At 50.1% G+C, this 17698-nt stretch overlaps 1 protein-coding gene across 1 annotated transcript; it reads left to right on the top strand.

Annotated features, from left to right (window-relative positions):
- Window positions 1-6610: 6610 nt before the first annotated feature.
- Window positions 6611-16587, top strand: GUCA1B (guanylate cyclase activator 1B). The gene is made up of 4 exons (XM_043591401.1): window positions 6611-6979; window positions 13629-13778; window positions 15301-15421; window positions 16167-16587. The coding sequence occupies exons 1-4, from the start codon at window positions 6773-6775 to the stop codon at window positions 16292-16294; spliced, it is 606 nt and encodes a 201-aa protein (XP_043447336.1). The 5' UTR covers window positions 6611-6772; the 3' UTR covers window positions 16295-16587.
- Window positions 16588-17698: the final 1111 nt, after the last annotated feature.

Genomic DNA, 17698 nt, shown 5'->3' with positions numbered 1-17698 from the left:
CAAATTGGGGCGCCTGGGTGGCTCAGTCGGTTAGGCATCCGACTTCAGCTCAGGTCATGATCTCACGGTTCGTGAGTTCGAGCCCCACATCGGGCTCTGTGCTGACAGCTCGGAAGCCTAGAGCCTGCTTCGGATTCTGTGTCTCCCTCGCTCTCTGCCCCTCCCCCACTCACGCTTTGTCTCCCTCCATCTCTCAAAAATGAATAAACGTTAAAAAAATTTTTTTTTAAGTACTGACAGCAATGATTTTAAGCCAGTATAATTTCTTACCACTTCTACTTGTTAAAGCTACTCTTGCTCCTTTGCTACATTATATTATTTAGTTTTACTGCAACATTAATGAGTAGCAGAGTAGAGAAAACAGACTTTGGAGTCAGGCCTGAGTCAGATAAGAGTTCAAAACTAACTGATTTAAACTTGGGCAGGATACTTCACTCCGTCAGAGCCTCCATTTACACATTAGTAAAATGTAGGAAACCTCCTACTTACTAAGGTTGGAGTGTTAAAATAGATAGCTTATAAAGCACCTCACACTGACCCCAGACAGATAATAGACTGACTAAATAATAGCCGGTAGTGGAGGCAGTACAAATTGGGTGCTACTCCAGACGCTCGTGTGCTGTATGTACTGTTTAAACGCCAGCTGGAAAGGACCTGAGAGTATCGCTAAGGTGTGGACAACCCTTAGAGCAGCTGCGAAGTTTCATTTACTTATTTGCTTACCGAAGTTGATGCGAAGCTTAATTGAGATGAGAAAACACATAACGTGCTTATTATAATCACCACCACACATGATGCCAAGCATTTTACATAGTCATTTACAGATGCTATCTTACTTCATCTTTGTAACAACCCAATAAAGTAGTTATGATGATTATCTCCATTTTACAGAGCAGAAAACCAAGTTATGACCAGCCCACTTAGTCACCCTTCCAGTTTACAGATGAAGCTGAGGCAAAAAAGGCGAAACTGATTTGTGTGTCAGTTAGAGGCAGGGACAGCCCAGAACCTAATTTCCAAAGGCTAGGAGGTACTCAGAGGTCCACATATATGTTTTTTTAATTTTTTAAATGTTTATTCATTTGTTTTTGAGAGAGAGCATTGAGTATGAGCGAGGGAGGGACAGAGAGAGACACAGAATCTAAAACAGGCTCCAGGCTCCGAGCTGTCTGCACAGAGCCCGAGGCAGGGCTTGAACCTACAATCTGTGAGGTTGTGACCTGAGCCAAAGTCGGATGCTTAACTGACTGAGCCACCCAAGTGCCCCATTAACTTCTTTTTTTTAAGTTTATTTTGAGAGAGAGGGAGAGAAAAAGAATCCCAAGCAGGCTCCACACTGTCAGCACAGAGCCCAGTACAGGGCTCGAACTCATGAACTGAGCTCATGACCTGCACCGAAATCAGGGGTCAGCCACTTAACCACCTGAGCCACCTAGATGTCCGTCAGATGTCCCCGTATTCAGTGCAGATACTCAGACCTAAAATCCAGATTTACCTCCCCTTGCACTTGAGCAGAACATGCTCATTTCCCCTAAAGCTTAGAAGTAAAGAGATTGACTAGGGGGAAAAATATCTAAGGAATAAAAGACATGACTGTGTATGAATAAAGACAAGAAGCATAATACACAGTGCAATCCTTAGAGCCTCAGGGCTGACACTGGGCCTGAGTGTCCGAGAGGGAACAGGAGAGTTGAGGCTTCAGAAACGCATGGAGGCCCAGTCCCACAGGGTCACAAGAACAACTGGCACAGAGACGATTTACATTAAGGCTTTGGGCCGAGGCTCAGCAGACTGGTTCCTTGCTCTCAAACATTTCTCTTCTCCTAGAGCCAGGCTTATGGCTGACCACCTGTGATCCCCAGGGTTCTCTATGCAAATCCCTGCTCAATTCCTAACCCTGCCCTCCTTAAATCCCCGCTATTATTACTCACTTCCGGTTATCATTTCTCCATATGGCTCCTAATCCTCTTTAAAATGATATATTTATACCTCAGTAGCTCAGCAATAATTAAGGGCAGGTCATGGGCAACTGACCCACGTGAAAAGCCAATTGATTTTTAGATTCCTTGGCCAGGGGCTACATCGAGTTCCATTTCATTCATACAGTTTCTCAACTTGAGCACGGGTGCCGTGCTTTAGTCACTCCTCGGTGTTGCTTAAGTATCAGCAGATGTGAAGAGACAGGGATGATGACACCTCCTCCACACCAAGCCAGTTAGGGTGCCGGTGGCACAGAGCCACAGCAGCTGCTGGGCGCATGTTGTCTTCCGGTGTGAGGAGATGGAGAAAAGGTTGGAAATCGCTGGGCTGGGTGATCTTCAAGGCCCCTTCCGTTGCCATTTCACACCAACAGGGACCTGCTGGCCCAGGCACTCTCAAAGGAACCAAAGGATTGTCCTATAAAATTAAGCCCTGATGGCTCTCATTCATTCAGTCCTGACTGTGTGCTGAGCTTTGCTCAGTTACTCAATAAGTATTTGAGTTCCTTGTATGTACCAAGCACTGTTCTGGACCCTGGGAATTCATTGTGTATGGTGAAGTCCTCTCCTCAAGGACGTTGGACTCTGGTGAAGACACAATAAATGGGGGGTGGGGGGTGGGGGCGGGGAAGAATAAGATTTAGTTAAGTTCTGTGAATAAAATAAGATAGTGTCAGAATTACTTGAATGGCTACCTGAGGTGGGGTTGGGACATTTCCAAGGAGAGGAGAGTGGTCCAGAAGACAGCCATGTGAAGCCACGGGGGAAGAGCAGCGGGAAGGTCAATGGCACGGCCCCGTGAGTGTGTCTGGGGACCAGGACAGAGGAACATGAAGGCCAATCAGGCAAGGACTAGATCACATACTGCATTGTGGCTGCGGGGAGGAGTGCAGATTTAATTCTGAGTGTGACTGGGAAGCCACAGGAAGGTTTGGAGCAGGAGAGTGACCGATCTGGTTTAGGCTTTAGAACATACTACTGTCCAGGGGGCAGAAGCACCAGGTAGGACCTGCTGCCGGGGACCAGGTGTGAGGACATGGCCCAGACGAGAAATGCAGTAACGGAGGCGATGAGAAGTGGCGGGATTCAGAATATGGTTTGGAGATAGAGCTGACGGAATGGCCTACTAGTAGATTGAAATGAGATCTAAGAGAAAGAAGATTGAAGAATGGGTCTTAGTTTTGGGGCTAAGCAACTGGGTAAATGGTAATGCTATTGCTGAGGTGGAAAAGTGTTGGGGAGGAATCTAAGGAGGGAATCAGGAGTTTAATTTTGGCCTTGCCATGTTTGCGATCTGAGTAGAGATGTCTCTTCGGCAGCTAGGTTCATAAATCAGAGTTCTGGGGAGAGGTCCAGGCTGCAGGTACAAATTTGGAAGCGATCAGCCTGCAAATGGTATGTAATGTGATGAGTGAACTCCCCTGGGGAGGGCATAGGTGGGGAGGTAAGAAGAGAACTTCCAGAACAAGCCTGGAAGCCCCAAGCACAAAGAGATTTGTTCGACAGGAGGAGGTGCTGGCAAAGGAGATGAGTAGTCAGTGAGATTGGAGTGAACTCAGAGGAGTGTGGTTTCTTGAAACCTAGAGTGTTTGAGGAAAGAACTCGTTGATTGAACTGGGATGAATCTGTTGACAGTAAAAACAGGTCTTTGGTGACCACTTCTCCATGGAATGACAAGGATGAGCATCCCACTGGAGTAAGTTGGAGAGAGAATAAGAAGAGGACATGGGGCACCTGGGTGGCTCAGTCGGTTGAGCGTCTGACTTCACTCGGGTCATGATCTTGCGGTTTGTGAGTTCAAGCCCCACGTCAGGCTTGTTGCTGTCGGCCTGTCAGTGCAGAGTCTGCTTTGGATCCTCTGTCCCCCTCTCTCGGCCTCTCTCTGCATGTGCTCTCCCCCCCCCAAAAAAATACTTTAAAAATGTTTAATTTATTTCAAAATAAGGAAGGAAGGGGAAAAATAAAAAGAGGAGGAGAGAGGGAGGGAGGAAGGAAGGAAGGAAGGAATGGAGGAAGAGAGGTGGGGAAGGAAGGAAGGAAGGAAGGGGGGGAAGGAAGGAAGGAAGGAAGGAAGGAAAGGGAGGGAGGAAGGAAGGAGGGAAGGAAGGAAGGAAGAGAGTACAGTCCAGACTGGATTATATTCATCTTTATACCAATGGGTGACAAAATATTTTTAATATTTATTTACTGAATATTTATTTTATGACTCGTGAAGGCAAAAGCATATGAAAGTCCCATAATGGGACCCTGAATGTGGAGTCAAGGAAGGAGTTTTGTTTTTTGTTTTGTTTTGTTTTGTTTTGTTTAATAAAGGTGATATTAAGGCCATCCTCGGGCAGGAATGATCCATTAGAGAAGGATAAACTGAGGATGGAGAAGAGAAAGGGAATAACTGGGAGTGAAGTGCTTGGATAGGCAGAGAGAGGAGACCTAGCTGACAAGCTTACAGGTGGAGAGGGAAAGGGCCACTGCTTCCATCAACCCAGGAAGAAGGTCAAGTGCGTGGGCACAGGTGCGGAGAAATCTCCTGGGAAGATGAAGTGGTCGTCTGATGCATCTGTTTCTCTGTGAAGCAAAGCTTGTAACAAGGTCATCAGCTGAACGCGAGAGTGAGTGAGGTGTGAGGGCAGGCGGCTTGTGGAAAAGTCATCTCAGGAGGGGGAGAGTGACATCAGCGGGGACTAGCATGTACTACCGTCACCTCCTGGGTGCAGGTGAGCTGTTAGCGAACGGTTAGTGGCTTTAGCCAAGGTTGGGTTTTGCCAACCAAGTACTTAGAGGGAGAGAGGAGCACAAAGGTCAAGGTCATGGCAAGGAAATGGCAAGAGCCCTGGGCCGTGGGTGAGGATAAGGAGGAAAGCGAGGATACGACCAGGGTGACAGATGTTAAAAAACAAAGAGATCAGCAAGTTGCAAGTCTCCGGCTGGTGCGTTGTTGGGTGAAGGTGTTAGAGCTAGAGGGAGGCCACGGTGATGTTTGAATGTTTCGGAGGTGGTTCAGAAATGCGTGACTGCGAGGCCTATGGTAGCGGTGCCCCGACGTCAGCGTGCGTTGGAAGCACGTGGAGGGCTTGTCCAAACACAGATCGCTAGGCCCATGCGCAGGGTTCTTGGTTCAGTAGGGGAGAGGGGACCTGAGAATTGGCATTTCTAACAAGCTCCCAGTTGCTGCAGCTGCTGCTGGCCCAAGGGCCGCAGTGAACGGGAGGCCGAGGTGGGGTGGAAGAAGAGCTCAGGGACCTTTGAGGCCGGAGCGTGGGATGGATCCACTATCCACCTGGATGTCACGTCACCAAGCTGGTGCTCTGAGACAAAGCAGTGAAGTCACCAGTGAGGGCAAGTGGGTGGAGTCACCCGTGGCTTTAAAGAGACTGGCATTTTTGAGGGAGAAAAGAGGAAAAAATGGAGGCAACAGTTAGGAGCAGGGAGGCGATGAGCCGTACTCTCCTGACCCCAAAGGATGTGGCAGAAAGATCCATGAGTGCTTGGAAGGATGACAGGAAGTGGGGCTCCTACTTCACGAATGGCAGTGAGGCGCTGGGCGGCTCAGTCCCTTAAGCATCCGACTTCAGCTCAGGTCAAAATCTTGCGGTTTGTGGGTTCCAGCCCCACGTCGGGCTCTGGGCTGACAGCTTGGAACCCGCTTCAGATTTTGTGTCTCCCTCTCTCTCTTCCCCTCCCCTGCTTGTGCTTTGTCTCTCTCTCTCTCTCTCTCTCTCTCTCTCTCTCTGTCTCAAAAATAAAAACCTGAAAAAAAATGTTTTTAAAGGAATGGCAAAAACTTAGAAGAACTTCAAGAGATTAGGGATGAATGGAGGCGGGGGGCAGGGGGGTACGTGAGCGAGGGAGTCAGGCCTGGGGGTGTACAGAACAATTCGGGAGTGACTGGTCAACGGGAGACAGGCAGTGTCACCCCTGAGATTACACGACCCCCCGGAACAACTCCTAAAATCTAGAAAAGTGCATTCGATTTTCTGGTTTCTGGAAGGTATCATTTTAATATTACATTAAAATAAGCACGAATATATAATTGATTCAGAAACAAATTCGCAAACATAAAAGTAAGAGCCTTCAGAGATCTTTCAAGCCGCGCTCACAGATCCTTCTCACATATTCACACTTAGGAGAGAAAGTAGGGAACGCCTTGTTTCTAGGTCTTGGGTGAAGGGTGTTGGAAGGAAGCATTTGTACTTTAAGTTGGAAAATGGAAAACTTGAAGACTCAGGGGTGTCTGGCCCTGAGCTCGGGGACGGAACTGCCCACCTGGCGGCCTTCACATCATAGAATCTGCTGCTGCTCACTGGCCCATGTGAGTGAGGCCCAGATCACCAGCGGGCTCTATCTTACAGGCTAGGAGTTGGTCTCGCTCCCTCTCTGGACTTCAGAGTCTCCTGTGTCTCCAAGATGGGCCTCTCTGGAACAGCGCAGTGCCCAACTAATGGAACAGGGAGCATGTGTGAGCTGGTAGGGTGTCCATTTCCTGCCCTTCTCCCCCCTTCAGAATCTGCCAGGGTGGCGTAGTCACGGGGTTGACAAGAGTGAAGGGAGGGGTGAGGCTGGGGGAGCTTAGCTGACTGGGGGTCAGACCTTCCAGGGGAATCTTCTAATGATCTTAGGGCGCTTAGCTGGCCCGGCCCCGCCCCCTGCCGCCTGCCCCTGCGCTGCCCAGTGGCCAGGAGATGATGAAGAGGCCGGCCAGGCAGAGGAAAGGGAGGAAGAGGGCCCCGGCCTAAGGCATCAATCGGCAGAAGCCCAGGAGGAGGCACAGACCCCCGACATCCCTCCAGGCCAGGATGGGGCAGCAGTTCAGCTGGGAGGAGGCGGAGGCGGCGGGCGAGATGGACGTGGCCGAGCTCCAGGAGTGGTACAAGAAGTTCGTGGTGGAGTGCCCCAGCGGCTCTCTCTTCATGCACGAGTTTAAGCGCTTCTTCAAGGTCACAGGCAACGAGGAGGCCACCCAGTATGTAGAGGGCATGTTCCGAGCCTTCGACAAGAATGGGGTAAGGCACTGAAGGGGGTGCGGGGGCCAGCTTGTTTCCCACTGAGTTGAAGGAGCATCACCGGTGGGAGGGAGCGGCCCATCCCCAGTCCCCCTGCTCTGCTCTCCATTTCCTGCTCACGTTTTCTGTCTCTCTTTCCCCAAACTCTTCTCTCTTCCCATCATTTGGTCTCTTCCCATCTTTCCTTCTCTCCTCTCCATCTCATCTTCTCTCCCCTGTCTCTCTGCTCTTTCTGCCTCCCTCTGTCCACCTGCTGAGAGGAGGTGGGCTGGGCAGAAGGGCACACAGTCCAGTCCTCAATTGGTGTATTTTTGGCCAAGGCTCTACAGCCCAAGGACCTGGTCTCCCACACCCACCAGAGCCCCTGTCACTCTAAAGATAAGGAGCTAAAGAGCTGTCCCAAAAGGATGAGCTCTCTTGGTATAGACTGTGATCTCCCCTTCGTTGGGGTCCTTGGAATTGAGGCTGGTCAGGTCTTCCCTTCCAGCATGCTGGGAGGGCCTCCTGCACTGACCGGGCAGTTGAACGGATCGTGTAAAAGTCCCTTACAACTCTCCAAGCCGTGGAAGATTCCATGAGATCATTCCACCACAGGATTTCTTTAAGCCTTCCAGTGGCACCTGCAGCTGAGAAGATACTGCATTTTGTCAATCCACCCCTGGAAATAGAATTCAGAAATGGAAACCCCTTCGTTATTTAAGGCTTTCAGTCCAGGGCCTCCACAACCCTTCAAATCATTCGATTTGCCTCAAGTACCTACTTCAGCACCCCCCACCGAGTTGAGGGGGGGTGGTTGTTGGACCTAGATAATTAATCTGGGGAAAGCCTCTGTACTTTTCCATGCGTGGAGAGCTTCACTTTCTAGGCTGAATCACTGGGAAAGCCTGTTAGTGTCTGACCTTGTCCGGGTACCAGTTAGCATGCATCTGTAGGGGGATGGAGGGTGGGGTAGCGTCAGGGCAACAGAAACCTCCTTAGAGATGAAACCTATGGACTCCCTCGTGGGGCACAGAGTACATTCAGACTTCTCCAAGCTTCTCTTCTGCCCCCTCCCCTCCGAGCCTTCTGCAGCCCATTTAATGATCCAAATGAAATGAAGAGAAAACTGGGACAAGAGGAAGTGAGCTGATTTGCCCAAGGTCGTATACTCAAGGGTCCTGACTCCCAGTCGAGTGTGCCTGCTTAGAAGGCAGTTTGTTTTGTTTTGTTTTGAAGAGAGAAAATGGTTTTAAAACAAACCAGATCACACACAACAAGATTTGCTATCATAAATGTATCAATCTTCCCCACATTCACCTAAAAATTCAGTAGGATAGCAACTCAAGATCCAAAAGGGATTGTCAAGGGACACCTGGGTGGCTCTGTCAGTCAAGCGTCCAACTCTTGGTTTCGGCTCAGGTCGTGATCTCGGTTCGTGAGTTTGAGCCCCGTGTGGGACACTACACTGGCAGCATGGGGCCTGCTTGGGGCTCTCCCTCTCTCACTGCCCCTCTCCTGCTTGCGTGTGTATGTGCCCTCCCTCTCTCTCTAAATAAAGAAACTTAAATGGGGAGGGGGGATTGCCAAGCCCGTGGGCCTGGTACAGCTGTACTCCTTATACCTTATCTCTTTTACAAATTATATTCATTGACTGTTGTTTTCCTTTCTTTAGAACTTTTATTTTTGATGGTATTTCAAATGTGTACCAAGTTGAAAGAATAGCATAAGTAACTCGTATGTACAATTTGTCCAATTGTACATTTTGCCTCATTTTCTTGATCATTCTGTGCGTGTGCGTGTCTTTCTTTAGAGAAAGTTGAAGACATCACATCCTTTTACCCCTAAGTATTTCAGTGTGTTCTTTCTAAGAACAAGGACGTGCTCTTAAATAACCTAATACAAAGATGAGAATCAGGAAATTCAATATTGACCCAATTCTATTAGCTAATCCATATTCAAGTTTTGTCAATTTGACATGTGATATGTTCTGTATATTGCTTGCTTGCTTGTTTTTCTTATTTGGAGCGGGGGGTGGGGTGGGGGCGGGGTGGGATCTGATCACGCATTGCATTTACTTGTCCTGTCTCTAGTCTTTAATGCAGAACCTTCAATGCTTAGCTTTTGTCTTATTTGACGCTGACATTTTTGAAGATTGCAGGCCAGTTAATTTGGTAGAACATCCCACAATTTGGGTTTGTTCAGTGTGGCTTTGTGATTAGACTCAGGTTTTCCATTTCTGGCAGAAATGCCCCAGGAGTGATCTCATGTCCTTCTCAGTGCCCCCTGTCGGGGGCACATGATGTTGGTTTGTCCCATTACAGGGGTTGGTTACATGATGTCTGCCAGGTTTCTCCCCCGGAAAGTTACCATTTTTCCTTTGTAATTAACAAGCATCTTATAGGGAGCTACTTTGAGAGAAGTCAATATCCTGTCGCTCCTCTGATTTTCATCTGCTAGCTTTGGCATCCATCGATAGTTTTCGCATTCTACCATCCCTTCTCCATTTATTAACTGGAATTCTGTTGAGGAAAAGCTTTCCAGAGGTGTGGTAAGTTCCTCTGTCAGGGACTGAGCCTTCTTTCTTTCTTTTCCCACTTAGTTTCTGTCTCCAAACCCACACCCGTCTCCACTCCCCACATTGGCACCATCTTTATGTTAGTGAGTCCGATTTCTGGGCAACTGGTCTGAGCTTTCGGAGACAAATGAAATCAAGAGTTCATAGATACAGCTCACATGTCGAAATCTGAGGTGACAGCGCGGCGCCTGGGTGGTTCAGTGGGTGAAGCGTCCGACTTCGGCTCGGGTCATGATCTCACGGTTCGTGGGCTCGAGCCCCGCGTCGGGCTCTGTGCTGACAGCTCACAGCTTGGATCCTGCTTCCGATTCTGTGTCTCCCTCTCTGTCTCCCCCTCCTCCGCTCATGCTCCCTCTTTCAAAAATGAATAAACATTAAAAAAAAAATTTTAACCTAGGGTGATAGAAATGGGAGTTTGGTGGAGGCAAAGAGGCCAGAGCGCCTCATCCCTGCTACGCCTCTCCCTTGCCACACTCTTCTCTCCAGTGGTTGCCCTGAGATGCACTGGGATGGAAGCAAAGGGAAGGTGAAATCAAATGTCATTTGGGATCCTTATGTAACGTGCGCTAAGGCCGGGGCTGGTGCACAAATGCAGCCAATTCAGGGAGAAATGGGGCAGGTAATCCCACAGAGCAGATCACACGCCTGTCACTTCTGCTCCTACTCTTGAGTGGACAGAGGCATTTCCATCATCTTCCCATTGCTCTGTGGGTAATTGAAGCTGACGAGGGCCCGGCACAGAGCGTGAGATGAGTGCCAGCTGGGAGCTTCCCAGGACTCGTCCTGGGGTCGGAGCAACTTTACAGCTGAGGTCACTCCTCGGGAAGGGCTACCTCTAGTGTGCCTCATGGGAGGCAAGGGCTCGCTGTGGTAACCGTGTCATGTTGAGGGAGGATGCTGTCAGGACAGAATGTTCTAGATGAAGAATGTGGGAGAATCTATAGAGCTGGAGAGGAAGGATTTATCAGTGGTTTTTGGTTTTTTGGTTTTTCTCTCTGTGGTGCTAGATACAAGGCTCTTTTTTTTTAATTTTTTTTTTTTAATCTTTATTTATTTTTGAGAGAGAAACAGAGTGTGAGCAGGGGAGGAGCAGAGACAGAGGGAGACACAGATTCAGAAGCAGGCTCCAGGCCCTGAGCTGTCGGCACAGAGCCCGATGCGGGGCTCAAACTCACGAACCATGAGATCATGACCTGAGCCGAAGTTGGACACTTAACTGACTGAGCCCCCCAGACACCCCTACGATCCATTTTGCATACATTTTCCTACTCTTATTAAAAAAAACATAAGGTTAATTTTTAGCAAACTTAATAAGTATTGTTCATCAGTGATTGTTTACTGATGAAAATAATCTTTTAAAGAACAACCAATCATCATGGCGTATACCTTAAACTTACACAATGTTCTTTAAAAGGCTATTCGGCAATTATATCTCAATAAAGCTTGCGGGGGAGGGGCGGTTGTTGGAAACAAGCCGGATAACCTTCAATGAGTGAGTAGAATAAACGGGGGGCTATTCATGCAGTGGAGGACCACTCAGCAATAGCAGGGAAGGGAGTGCTGCTGATACACTCAACAGCTTGGGTGACTCCCCAGGGCTTTTTGCACTGAGCACAAGCCCACCTTAAAGGGCTACATACTGTGTGATTCCGTTTGTATAGCATTCTGCAAGTGGATACGCTATGGTGATGGAGATCAGATTAATGGCTGCCAAGTCTGGTCGGAGGAAGGAGGTAACTCTTAAGTGGTAACAGAGAGCGTCCTTGTATTGATGTTTGATACTACTCATAGCTTCATGTGTGACAAAATCTCCTAGAATGATAGACTGACACAAACAGCGGATTAAACACTAGTGAAAAAAGAGAAAAGAACAGCCATTGCTAAGAACCTACCCTAAAGAAATTACCAGAGATATAGGAAATATATATATATATATATATACACACAATATATGTACATATATATATTGTAAATATATATATACACTATATATATATAGTAAATATATATATACATATATATATACACACACACAAAGATGTTCATTGTGTAACATAAAATATTTAAACCAGGTTCATTCAGCACAAGGGACTGCTTGAGGGGAGTACCCCTCAAAAAAATAAAAGGTATGATTTCAATTAATTGTAAAGACATGGGACATTTTAAGATAAAAATCCAGGAAATAACATAGCGACAGTCTGACCTCGATTAGGTAAATACATGGCGGGGGGTGTGGAAGACCAGAAGTAACCGCATAAAAGATGTTGAAATAGACACTTTGGGGGGCACCTGGGTGGCTCAGTCGGTTGAGCATCTGACTTCGGCTCAGGTCATGATCTCACGGTTTATGAGTTCGAGCCCCATGTCGGGCTGTGTGCTGATAGCTCGGAGCCTGGAGCCTGCTTGGGATTCAGTGTCTCCCTCTCTCTCTGCCCCTCCCCCATACTCTCTCTCTCTCTCTCTCTCTCTCTCAAAATAAACATTAAAAAATAACTTAAAAAATAATGATGACCAACATGATATATATATGTATCATATATATATATGTATCATGTTATATATATAGTTATATATATAGTTCTATATATATATATGACATGACACTTTGGGTATTGAGGTGGGCTCGTTTTGTTTTTTTCTTGGTTTTTCCTTAGGCTTTCTAATTTGCCTCATGTTCTGCTGTGTTCTGTGGTTTACTTGTTGCTCACCCAGGCACCCCTTGATCTGGGGGTGGGGCCACCTGAGTGGCATGACCCAGTAGGACAGAGGTGCTCTGGGCCAGTGATGTCATTTCTGATGACAAAGTCCTGTGAGCGACAGCCATTCCTGGGAGAGTGATGACTCAGCTTCTGGCTTTGGAGAGCTGAGGTCCCCACCCTCAGAAGACGGGAGGAAGGGGCGCCTGGGTGGCTCAGTCGGTTGAGCGTCCGACTTCGGCTCAGGTCATGATCTCGCGGTCCGTGGGTTCGAGCCCCGCGTCGGGCTCTGTGCCGACAGCTCAGAGCCTGGAGCCTGTTTCAGATTCTGTGTCTCCCTCTTTCTCTGACCCTCCCCTGTTCATGCTCTCTCTCTGTCTCAAAAATAAATAAATGTTAAAAAAAAAATTAAAAAAAAAAAAAAGAAGACGGGATGGAGCACCCATAAGCGGGAACACCCTTGTGAGGCTCACCCTGACCAGCCCACTGCGGACACCATCACCGCAAGCCTCTCCCCTCACACTCGACTGGCGTAGAAGGGCAAGAAGCAGGTGTGCCCCTGCCTCTTGTTGACTGCTTTTCGAGTAATTGTTGCCACATTTGTGTTAGAAGGAGTTTCAGTGACCTGGTCAGAGTCGCCACAGAAGCAGACTGTGCCCGTCTCCTACCTCTGGGGGGTTAGCACCTGAGCTCTGTCTCCCGCCCTCCTTCCTGGGTGGGGACAGGGGGTGCCTGTCCTTCAGGGAAGGTAATGTCCACACGGGGCTGGAGCCATCGCCTGTCTGCCTCCCCTCGGGCTCGGAAGGTGTAAAAGGATAAAGGACATTTTTGCCATGAGCACTGCTTTCTCATCTTCCAGAGGTGCCTTAGTCCCAGATTGAAATTAAGTCAATCACGTATTCGTTGATTCATAAATACTTTTGAGACCCTGACTCTGCACCTAAGTGGCGCCATGCTAAGCACAAAGGGGAGACGAAGGCAACGTAAGCCCCTCTTTTCTCCAGGAGCATATGTAGAATACAGCTCAAGAATGAGACAGACTTACGAAACGGCCAAGTGGCGATGCCAGAATAAGGCCCAAACTGTGCGGATTAAAGTGTAAGTGTTGTGAATGTTAGAAGAGGGAGCAAGAGAGACAGAACACTGTAGGTGGTCAGAGAAGGAGGGCTTCCCGAAAGAGGGGACCCTTGAGCTGGGCCTTGAAGGACGGGTAGAGTTGAGTGATCACAGAGTGGGAAAGGATGCCGGGGTGGAGAACAGTACCAGCGAGGCCATTGAAGCCACGTGGATGGCCAGAAGCAAAGCCTTGGATTTGTAGGCACGGACGGCCCAGCATCGGGCCCTCGCCTGAGCTCTGGGGAAGGCGGGAGGGACCTCACAGCTCCCACTCCCGCTGCAGGACAACACCATCGACTTCTTGGAGTATGTGGCCGCCCTGAACCTCGTGCTGAGGGGCACCCTGGAACACAAGCTGAAGTGGACCTTCAAGATCTACGACAAGGACCACAACGGCTGCATCGACCGCCTGGAGCTGCTCGACATTGTGGAGGTCGGCATCCGCCCGTGGGGCCTGGGCGCGTGAGCACTGCTGGGCTCTGAGGCCCGGCCCCTCAAGCGGGGGCCCCCGGGGCTGGGGTGGGGGAAGGAGCACGGGGATCATTCGGAGGGTGCTTTCTGACAAAGGTCAGAATTAAGCTAGAAATCCACTACAAAAAGACACCTTAAAAAAAATCCCCATCTGTTTGGAAATAAGGCGGTACACTCCTAACTCCTCCATAAATGAAAGACGTTACATCACATGCATATACGCACCAAGTGCACGGAGCCGGATTATAATGCTCACGTAACATAATCGGCTGTGGAGTGCGGCCGACGCTGGACTTGCAGAGCATTTTAGCGCCTTAAAAGGTAGATGTCAGAAAATTAAGAGGCTGGAAATCGCTGATGTTAGAAGTCATCTCAAGAAATTAGAAAAAAGAAGAGTAAATTAATGAGAGGTAATTAAGAGGTGAGAGGCGTGAGGCATGAGAGGTGCCAATGAGAGGCACCTGGGTGGCTCGGTCGGTTAAGTGTCTCTGACTTCGGCTCAGGTCATGATCTCACAGCTCGTGAGTTTGAGCCCCGGGTTGGGCTCTGTGCTGACAGCTCAGGGCCTGGAGCCTGCTCCGGAGCCTGTGTCTCCCTCTCTGCCCCTCCCTGACTCATGCTCTCTCTCTCTCTCTCCCTCTCTCTCAAAGTAAATAAACATTACAAAAAGTTAAAAAAAAAAAAAAAAAAGCAATGAGAGAAGAAAGAACCTACTATAGCACAGACTGACCCCTGACCTGCGTCACCCTGTTACCGCCCTAGAACTGCACTCCCAGGGGGCGGTTGTCTGCCCATTTCACAGATAAAGAAGTCGCCTCGGGGCAGTTCTGTGGTTTGCCCGAGTTCATCCATCCCAGGAGGCACTGCGGCTGGCCCTAGCCCCGGGGCTGTCAGACCCCGGTCAGTGGGACCCACATTGTGCCAGGCACTGCACTGGGCAGTGAGGGCCTGGGGATCGACAAGACAGGCCTCTGTCCACGGAGCTCCCCATCAAGGAACTGAGGAAAACCCTCACATTTGTCTGTCTCTTCCCCACTTCACTTCACCAACGCCGCCTCGTGGGGAGAGGAAACAGGGCAAGGCAGAAACCTGTCCTTTCCCTCGTCCAAACGCCGGTATCCCCCCTCGTCCTGTTTTACACACACGTCCATAAGTATCCTCTTTTCCCCTCTGGGTCTCCATCTCCTCCTGGGCAAAGTGGACTTGGGAACATCACAGTGCTGGGTCCATCCCTCATTGAGGGTCTTGGGTTTCACTTTGACAGTCACAGGGCATCAGGGTGAGGTGGCCTATGAGGCCCGACACTCCTCAGCTGGAACTAGGCCAGTGGGACCCTGAGAGAGCAGCCCGAGGACAGGTGGATTTTTATTTGGGCCTGGGGCCTGTGGTCCTACAGTGCACAGGCTGGGGGGCAGCGCCAGGGACGCAGGGCTGAGGGCCTGGCAGAGGGAGGGAGGGAGGGAGCTGGCGGTTTTCTCTCGCAGGCAATCTACAAGCTGAAGAAAGCCTGCAGGGTGGAGGAGGAGGCCGAGCAGCAAGGACAGCTGCTCACACCCGAGGAGGTGGTGGACAGGATCTTCCTTCTGGTGGACGAGAACGGAGATGGTAAGGGGGCGGGGCTGCCCACGCCACAGCACCCCTACTTTCTGGCCCTGCGACCTTGGACAAGGCCCGCCACCTCCCAGCCACTGTTACCCTCATCTGTGAGCCGGGTGCAGAGAGGAGGACGCAAAATAACAGGGGCGTCACTGGCACGTGATGCGATGTTCACCAGAGTGATTTAAGCCCCGGCCGGAGTTGCCGATGCCGGCCCGGCAAGCACAGCAAGAGAATAGGAGCTTTGGACTCAGGCAAACCATTTAAACTCCTAGCATGGCCTCAGTTTTCTCATCTGGAAAATAGGGATAAAAACGCTCCAGAGGAATAAATAGGGTAAATGTATTTGAGAGATGGGCATAGGATAGCTCCCCACCCCCTGCCCCCCAAGCCTATTTAGGCCTCCTCCCTGCAGCTGGATGCACCAGCCCCAAGGCTGTGGAGGGAGGGAGCTGGCTGGGGACACACCCGGAAGAGCCCTCAGGACCATTTTGAAGGCACCGTGGGCAAAAGGAAAGCTTAAATTCCTTTGCAAAGCAAGCCCCTTAAAGAGACCCTTGAAGCCTCCGGGAGACTCCTGGAGAATTGGAGAGTTGACAAGCCCCGAGCTTGGGCCCTGGGACTGCAGGCCCGTTTGTGTACGAGGCTTAGGTTTGTGCAAGAGGACGCGCCCTGGGAGGGAAGGCCTCTCCTCTCACCCCCAACCCCATTTCTTCCACTCTCCGCATGACCATCTCTCCTACCCCTTGCCCAGGCCAGCTGTCTCTGAATGAGTTCATTGAAGGTGCCCGTCGTGACAAGTGGGTGATGAAGATGCTCCAGATGGACATGAACCCTGGTGGCTGGATCTCTCAGCAGAGGCGGAAAAGCGCCATGTTCTGAGGGGTCTGGGGCCTTCGGGAGTCCACAGGCCCCTCCAAGACTCCGGGTTCACCAGGTTTCCAGAGTAGTGGGAGGGGCCCTGGCTCAGCCTGTGTATGCTCCCTCTTATCTGCCTCCCCCCCGCCATGAAAGGGGTTGGGACCAAGCAGGGGGTAGGGGCCGTTGGGCTGAAGTGGCCAATGGGAGACGGTCCACTGGGAGGATGTACTGGGGTGGTGAAGGGAACTGGTTTCCTCTGTCTCCCTTCAACTGCTTCTGGAACAAGTATGTGTTGGCGGCGGGGGGTTGGGGGGTGGGGGGGGCGGTTTCCACAGTCTCCTACAGGGTTCTCAGCCGGAAGCAGGGGGATACTGGGAGGGTGGGGCTGGGGGGGTCCCATAGACCAAATTAGCAACGAGAGTGCCCACACAGTGTGACACAGAAATAGGAGTCGGGGGGTGAGTGTGATAATAATTACACCCCCCCTGGATCCTGAGGAGTTCATGGGGAGGGCTCTTGCCTCCCCCTCCCCAACCTGTCCTCACCAGGGGTGTCAACAAGGGAAAACTGCATCCTATAAGGCCCTGGTCTTCCCGTCCTTGGAGGGGTCGGCTGTGCTTAAAGGGGCTGTTTCAGCTCTGCCCTGGTGCTGCTCCCCCAGTCCCTGCTGTCAACCCACACCCCCACACAATCCTTCTGTCCCTGTCCCTACCCTCATCCACACTCTGCACCCCCCAACCACACCCCCACCCCCCACCCCCCTGCCTCCTGCCCCCTGCCTGTGCATGGACCTACCAGGATTCCCGGCCACAAGCCGGATGTGTCTCCTTGAAGGATGGGGAAACCTCTCTCTGTCTCTGGGGAGAACTGGTCCTAGGCCCGGCTTTGCCTCCAGCCGCTATGTGACCCAAGACGACCATTTCTCTCTCCCTAACCTCAATTATCTCATCCTTGAGCAGGTTGGACTGAACAGGCAGTGCTCAGATAATTATTTGTTATAGATGTGGAATTATTTTGTTATACAAACTCTATATGCGACCCTAGTGTACAAACTAGATTTAAAGAGAGTCCCTCTGGTTGAAGAGGGGTGCTGAGGAACTCAGAACAGGAACTCGTTCGAATACATATGTTTTTATGTTGATGGAGGAAAAATAAAACTCACCTACTGAACGGCGATTTCATAGGTATGCCATTCATATAAAGTTTGCTTTAGAAACACATTTTAGGTGAAAAAGGGTTGATTAAAAAATAATAGCAACCCAAGTGGGACACAGATAAGTCCGCAAGTCATGAAGGTGGTATGTGACCGACTTGGGGAAATGTCCTAATTCTGTTCAAATACCCTCCCCCCTCCCACCTTCAGGATGTTCCAAGAGGCAGCCACCCAGAGAAGCAGAAATGTCAACTCCCTTTTCCCCCCAGGCT

The sequence above is a fragment of the Prionailurus bengalensis genome, chromosome B2 (genome assembly GCF_016509475.1).
Source record: "Prionailurus bengalensis isolate Pbe53 chromosome B2, Fcat_Pben_1.1_paternal_pri, whole genome shotgun sequence".
Classification (NCBI taxonomy): Eukaryota; Metazoa; Chordata; class Mammalia; order Carnivora; family Felidae; genus Prionailurus; species Prionailurus bengalensis.
Note: the sequence above shows the minus strand (reverse complement) of the source record. Positions and strands in the feature narration are given on the sequence as shown.